This window comes from Drosophila rhopaloa, unplaced genomic scaffold, assembly GCF_018152115.1.
Source record: "Drosophila rhopaloa isolate 14029-0021.01 unplaced genomic scaffold, ASM1815211v1 contig_115, whole genome shotgun sequence".
Classification (NCBI taxonomy): Eukaryota; Metazoa; Arthropoda; class Insecta; order Diptera; family Drosophilidae; genus Drosophila; species Drosophila rhopaloa.
In genome coordinates this window covers 4,077,593-4,085,406 of record NW_025334990.1, presented here as the reverse complement: position 1 = coordinate 4,085,406, position 7,814 = coordinate 4,077,593, and the positions used below count along the sequence as shown (strand labels likewise).

The 7,814-nt window shown below is 40.2% G+C and overlaps 1 protein-coding gene across 1 annotated transcript; it reads right to left on the bottom strand.

Annotated features, from left to right (window-relative positions):
• Nucleotides 1-6,480: 6,480 nt before the first annotated feature.
• LOC108048531 (transmembrane emp24 domain-containing protein 2) lies at nt 6,481-7,213 on the bottom strand. Its single transcript, XM_017129270.1, has one exon. It carries the CDS (start codon nt 7,122-7,124, stop codon nt 6,513-6,515), a length of 612 nt encoding a protein of 203 aa, XP_016984759.1. The 5' UTR covers nt 7,125-7,213; the 3' UTR covers nt 6,481-6,512.
• Nucleotides 7,214-7,814: the final 601 nt, after the last annotated feature.

Below are 7,814 nucleotides of genomic sequence, written 5' to 3'. Positions count from 1 at the left end.
ATAAAACGAAAATTAAGCAAAAGAAAAAGAGGCACACCCCGGGTTTTTTTAGTGGCCTTACCTCTGGTCCTGACACCTGCGCACATCCTTGAGGATGGCCAGGAAATGAGAAAATAAAGAGAGTAGCGGCAGGACAGGGCAGGACTACCTGCACCTGAATCTGATGGTTGATAGCTATAAAAAATACCACCACTTTTCCTTCGCGCCATCTTAAAACTGGGCCGTTACCGTTATACTTAAAGGTTATAGGGGTTTGGTGGTGGGGTGCAAATCCGCACTGGAGCGCAGCGGTCCGTGTCCCAGTTGCTCAGTTTGCCGCGATCCCCAATCTAATTGGCATGCAAAGGTCGTCGGCGGCTGTCCACGCAAAGAGTCGCCCTTGATGATGACCACTTTGGTCTGGAGTGGGCAGCAGTCCAAGGAGAGTTGAGCCTGGGTGTGTCGTGTTTTATAAAAATCATTTTATAATTCGATTTTCTTTATATTTCATTTGACCTTTACAATGTATTTTTGGGTAATTAACCTAAGAGGAAAAAATATATATTTACATTTCCTTTTTTTACACATGGCTAGTAACAAAACTAAATATTTAAGGTAACTAATTTTCATGCAATTTTGTTAATTCATCTAATAATTAGCCATGAAATTTTTTACATATTTACATAAGAAACTAAAATTTTCGTAACATAAATACATATTGGTGTCTGTTGGTCCTTTGTGATATGTCTGTAAAAAAAATTCATTTTTTTAAATCACTTACGCAAAGTGTGCCAACTTTCTAAGACAGTAAGTTTTAACCATCAGAATAATTTGCTTTGAAGAGATTAGATTAAGAGGTATTATGCTACAAAGTATGTCTTCTGTTTAGGAAAACTCCACGAAATGCAGTATAAGAATGTTAAACAATAAAAATTAATTTAATCTTATTAAATTTGTTTAAAAATGATTCGATAACTTGAAAAAAAGAAAAAAGCAATCCTTATATATTAAAGGTTTATTAATTTGGAATATTTTACAAATGTACAAATTCAAGCTTTTACAAAAATATCAAAATTACCATGCTATAAGACTGTATTTTACCTGTATCACCACATTCGACTTCCCCTTCTCTCATGCACCTTAATTATCCTTTACGCCATTTTTCCGTTAACCGATTCAATCGCTTACATAAGGCGGAATCAAAACACGGTCTTTGTTTTTGTTGTTGTCGGCCACGTGCGAGCCAAGGTCCGAACAGCTGTTTAGGCGTAAACAAAAGTCAGATGATTGGGGAGAGCCGAAAAATATAGGAGAGCATTACGCACAAATCAGAGCTTTCACGCTCCCCCGAAAAATGGCTTTACCGATTCGCTCAGTTGGCGTCGGGAAATCAACTTCACTTTCATTCGGAGCTTCGTTTTGGCTCGTCTCGGTTCGTATTCTGCCAGAAATCTCTGTAAAATCGCCAGTTTGCCGTGGCAAGCCGAAGCCTGAGGTTCTGTCGTCGTGGTGGCTTTAGCTTGGATTTATCCAAACATATATTCATCGGATTTCGCTACAGCAGCTCCATAAATTCGCGCTCAGTTCGTCTGCAGAAGTCAGCAGAAGCGGTTCAGAATCATCCCCGTAATTTCTGTTTCGACCTGAAAAGTGCTTTGTTTGTGGTGCGTGATGTTCAATTGTGTAATTGTAATGGATGTCCTTCGTTAAGATTAAATATTAAATTTTCAATGCTCGCTGGGTGGAGTGTGGTGGCAGCTCACCAGCTTTATCCATCCCTGACTCCATGGCGGCTACGTGATTTTTTATAAAGTGCCTCCGCAAATACAAAATAAGAATAAAACAAATATAAAAGGAGGAACGCGTGCCACATCCGTCAATGGCCATCAGGATGTTTCCCTCCCCATTTATTTTTGTGTGCGCGTTTCACTCGGTTGCCTTTTGTTTTTGTCCTTGTGTTATTCTTTCCAGTTTTTGTCCCTTTTTCGCCATATGCCACAACTGAGTTTGCCCCGATTTTGATTTTTATTGCCATCGCCTTTCGCTTTTTTGTTGCTCCCTTTTGAAGCGTTTGCATAAATAATTGAATGCGCCTAGAGGTGCAATAAAAACCCGTGCGACCCATTGAAATATTGAACCAGCTGAACCCACAAAAAGGACCCGCCAGGAATGCTTCGGATGTGTGCCCGAATGGGCCAAGCAAGCATTCATCTTTGAAATAACAGCGAAATGGATTTATATTTTTAATGAAATATAAAACTCGATTGCCCGCAACAGAGAGAAATCTGTCAAGCAATTAAATAAAGCCATATAAAAGTTAAATTGTCATTGTTTTGTTGTAGATAAATTGCAACACAAATCATTTGATAGGAGAATATAATATCAAAAATAATAATGACTGACGATGGCCACCATTAATATCAATGCAATAAATACATAATGTTTAAAAAACGATTGTACTGAAAGCAAATAATGGGGCACTATAATAAAATCTTCAACTGGCACTCTCTCTTTGTAATTCCCAACTTTTTGCCAACTCACAAAACGGTGACCAATTCCCCACAAGGTCTATTTCAATCTGCCCGAAAAATCCCACTTTAAAGGTATTTCAAAGCAAAACAAAACAAAAAACGTAACCAAAATATTTCAGCCACATATTTCTTGGCTGGCTCACGTCGCCAGGTTGCATGACCGAATCCTGGGCCTGTGCTGGTGTGGGTCCGTGTCCTTTTTGGCTCGTTGGTTGGTTGACCTCCAGGCACCACTAATTGCTGCAATTTTTCAAGCTCCACAGAGCGTCGCCGGCCCTTAGTTGGCTGTCAGAAAAAAAAAATATTTTTGCTTTGCATTCCTTTTTTGGCCTTTGCCAATTTCCATGGAAATGCAACTGTGAATTTTTGATATTTATCAACCAAAACAAGAGAGAACGCTATAGTCGGGTGCCCCGACTATCAGATACCCGTTACTCAGGTAAAGGGAGTGCGAGGGAGATGGAGATAGAAACTTTGATCACGCATAACTTTTTAACGAATGGTCCGATTTGAAAAATTTCTTCTACATTTCGATAGCTATTGATAAACACAATAAAACTGCATTTTTACTTTTCCGAAATATTTAAATTTTTAAAATCGTATATAAGCGATTGTGGGCGTTAAAGGGGGCGTGGCACCATTTTGAAACAAACTTGCGCTGCGTAGGAACTTCTAAAATCTACATGCAAAATGCCAATCTTCTAGCTTTTATAGTTTCCGAGATCTCAGCGTTCATACGGACAGACAGACAGACAGACAGACAGACAGACAGACAGACGGACAGACAGACGGACAGACGGACAGACGGACATGGCTAGATCGACTCGGCTAGTGATCCTGATCAAGAATATATATACTTTATAGGGTCGGAAACGCTTCCTTCTAGCTGTTACATACTTTTGCACGAATACAATATACCCTTTTACTCTACGAGTAACGGGTATAAAAATATAAAAAAAACATTGGGAAAGGGAAGACGGTGGAGAAAACTGCGAAACTTCTGTGGTCGTCCTCGAAAAGTCCTTGACATGTTGGCCCCATCTAATGAAGAATGATTGCCAGCAGCTCGCCTCCTGGGATTTCCCTCATTTTTCAGTTCCCGCTGGATTTCCACATGACTAATGATGACCAAACAATGTGCCATTAAATTATGGGAAAACAGTATTGTCCTAACAAAAAAATCAATTAATGAGTAAATTGCTTTTTAATTAATAACAAATACGGCCTACTAAATGCGCAAAATTTTCAGCGAGATTAAAATGAAAATATTTGCAGACATTAAACACAGAAAAGCTTAACACGTATCTGCTCAATATTTTCCAATAAATGTTTTCTTTCTTAAATAAATAATTTTTTAATAGGAGCATATGAAATGAACGAGTAAAATAAATAAGTGCAAAAGAGAGGTATAAACGGGAATTGTGAAAGTGAAGTGCGAAAATCGAAATGCGCCAAAGCAAACGCTCCAACGAAGTGTGGAATCAATACCAGTACCATAACCGAAACCGAGACCAAAGTCAAGGATCCACCGGAGTCGCCCGTCGTCCTGCGATGGGGCGAAACAAAGGAGCCGCCGCCGGATCAGGCGCAGTCAACTGTGGCCTGCTGATGCTCCTGCTCCTCCTCCAGCTGGTGGGTGAGCGCCTGGCCACGCCATCGCCATCCTCCATGCAGGCGCCACAGAAACGAGGTAAGTGCTGCTGCATCTCGCTATTTACACGGCCAAAAAAATCAATGAGTTCGATTGACACTAATATCTAAATCTTTTATGGGAATAACCTTCCTTTTAAATATAAAGAAGAAAAAATAATATAAAATATAAAATAATATAATATAAGATAATAAATTTTTCAAATTATTCCCAGTTTTAAAGCTAAAAACATGAGCTGGGTAACAAATTCGTACAGAACTTAAAACAAATAAATTTTTTTCTTTCTAAGCATTGACGAAATATTAATGTGGTAGCCTTTAAATGATTTCTTGTTGAAAAATAGGCATTGATTATGAAAATATATTTTTATTTATTGGAAGTATGATTTGTGTTATTATATTTTAAGACATTTTTTTTCGGTACAACCGCGGTGGTTCAAGGAAGGGCAGAGCGGCGAGTGCAGGGAAATAGCAAATAAATGTCAAATAACATAGCTCTAACCGCCTGAGTTGCCCCTCTCATATGGCTTGTGTGTTTGCTGTGTTGCTGGTAAATACTCGTAGGCAGGACAAAAGGCGCACCACGTTGCGTATACGTTACGTTGCCATGGCAGCCGAGCCGCGTTTGTTGCTGCCATTGTTGCTCTAGCTGAGCACTAGTCCTGATGCCGAGGCCGGGGCTGGTGGCAGTATTTTATTAACATTACATTGCTTTCAACTCGGCCTGACATAATAGAAAATTGAATTGCCACGGCGGGAGTGGGAGGACGAAGTTGGTAGAATGAAAGGGGGAGGACATTTGAACCCGGAGCCATCACAACTCAAAGGAACCCAAGGCTAACCACTGCCTTCAACCCCCGGCCGGTCTGCAAGTGATGCAATTAAGTGAACAGCTCTGAAGGATGCAAAACATAATTGAAGCCAGAGTGCCATGAGGTCCTGGCATGCGATAATGATGAGAGATGATGGGTCATCGGAATGTTGAGTAGCTACTGGAGGAGAAATCGAAATGGGAAAAAAGGAAGGGGACTTTTCATACTCTTCTCTATGCAGATGGTTAAGTTTTTATTGCATTTTGACTTAATAATCTGTACTTATTAGTGTACCTTCTTTAAATGTGGCACGCTTTTCTTATAGATTAAATAGACCAATCACTTTAAGCATTAATATTCTAGCCGACTTACTTAATTTAATGAAAGATAATATTTCAAGTTGAAAAATTATTAAACTTTTAATGTAGTCCTCATCAAAATGGAATCCACAAGAAGGGAAACCGTAGAATGTAAATTCGAAACAAGATTCTTGGAAAATATCCATCAGGGAGCTTGATTTCCTCTCGACCAGCCAGCTTTTCCCTAGCCCCCATTGCTTTTCCTGTTTTGTCTTGTGAACTTTATTTGCGCGCTGCTCCATTGGCTGCCAGGATACTTGGACCACATTGCCCTCGCCTGTGGCGCCCATCCCATCCCGCTCCCTGAACTTTTGCTTTCATTTGACGCTGGGGAACAATATTGTACCAAGTCGGGTGTCCTTTATTCATTCTTCTTGCGCTGCCAGATGCCGCGTCTCGAGAGCTCCTACAACATGCTTCATTTTATTATGCAACAGCCAACGAAAAAAATACGGAAAACTTGCTACTTTATAGGGCAATACATATACCCATGGCACGAGCATAGAAAAATAAAAACCGAAGCGGGAAAAAAACTTGACGCGACATTGTCGTAAATAAGAGGCAAAAACTTTGGCTTTGTTTTGCCAAGGAGCGGAGAAAGCGGCGGGAGAAAGTTGTGAATGAATATGATAAGTTTCCGCCACGACTGGTGTATTGGTCATGTGTGGACAGCCGTCATAAATTTCCAGTGCTAATCCAATGTGGGCCACACTTTATATAGGTGAAGTGAACTTTATGGATACTTGAACCAGCCCCCCGAACGTGGAGAAGTTTTATGGTTTGTGAAGCGTGAAATATGCAACAAATTGAGGGGAAAGAAAAGCCACAAGGAAAAGCCCAGCAGGAAAGGATAGTTCCTTTTCTTAAACTAAAGGCCCTAATTGTGCTGTTTCAACTAAGATCCAATGAAAAAGACATTAACCAATCAAGACTACTATATTCGTTTGACACCCAGTCATTTTGTTATATATTTCAATTATATTTGAAAGTCAAATTTGTTAATGATTTTGATTTGGTAAATAATCATCAACATCACATTAAACCAATTTATTGTTTTATTAAAAAACTGTACAAGAGGTTCTTTCAAAAAAGAGACTGAATTAAAGTTTTAAGAAATGTACTTTTTGGTAAAACATTTATTAAGTTGATCAGTCTGAAAAAGAAACTTTAGGAGGTGCAGGTTAAACCACTCGCTTGACCTCGAAGAAATGCTTTAAATAGTACACCTCCAAGATGGCCATAATGAGCAGCATCATGGGTCCAAATACAGACCACGCGGTGACCCGAAAGTGAACCATATCGCTGACATCCAGGTGACCGCGATAGCGGAAGTGCATGTATTCCTGCTCCATTTTTACGGATCCCAGTTTGGCGGACAATGCGTTGATCATGGCCTGAACCCTGGCCTGCTCCACGACATCGTCCCTTCGTTTGGAGGGATCCGAGTAGTATTCGAGGGTCCTGACAACATGAAACTGGAACATCAGGACCTTGGGAGTCAGCGTGGAGATTCTGTTGTCGAAGCACATGTTGTACTGGCCATCTTTCATAGCCGAGAAGGTGAAACTGCCCTTGGTGTCCTGCTCCGAGTGCAGCAATGGGTCGTCTCCTGGTCCCGAGATATCCACACCCACATCCTTGAAGCCACCCTCCATGACCTCAAAGGATATGGTGACCTTATCGCCGACACTGGCGTGATCGAAGAAGCACATAGTCTCGTGGGCATCGACTGTGATGATGGAGCCCCAAGCGGATTTCAAAAGCACCACAATTATCCCAATGACTAACAGCATTTTTGATATTTGATTTGATTTTGTTCGGGTTTCGTTGTGTTTATACTGGGACAGGAAAAGTAAAGAGCAGAAGTTATTCCCCCGGCCACTCCCATCGGAGATGAATAATTGAATGCCCAGCTAATTTAACCAGCTTCGCTTCATTATCGAACTGCCTTTGCACCACCGCCCCATTTTGCTCCCTCTGCAAACACCCTTCAAATCAAATTAAGATGATAAAAGCAAATTGCAAATTGTCAGTCGCCGGTGCCAAAGCCGCCCCCTTGGCAATGCATATTTGATGTTATCGATTCCTTGGCCCATCAATTGTCAAAATGTCATGCATTTTTAATGCCATCTGGGCCGGCGGACACACATTTGGATTTTCCGCAAATCATTCCTCGTGCTCTTCCATTCCCCCATCAAATTGCGATTTATAACTTTTTGGGCAATAAATTTTAATGCAAACTGCTGGAAATATTTCAATTGTTAGTTTCGCTTTAAAAACGATCCAATTTATCTAGTAATAATTATTTTCGGTTGTATTTTCAGAACTTTGTCTGTGTGCATAATGCTGAAGTGCACAAATCGTGTAATAATTTTATGAAAATTGTTTGCATCAGTAAAATCAAAACTTTTGTTAATATAATTCCGCTAATTGCTGCGTAATTTTCCTGCAAATATATTGCTCTAGTCGCTGTAATAACTGTT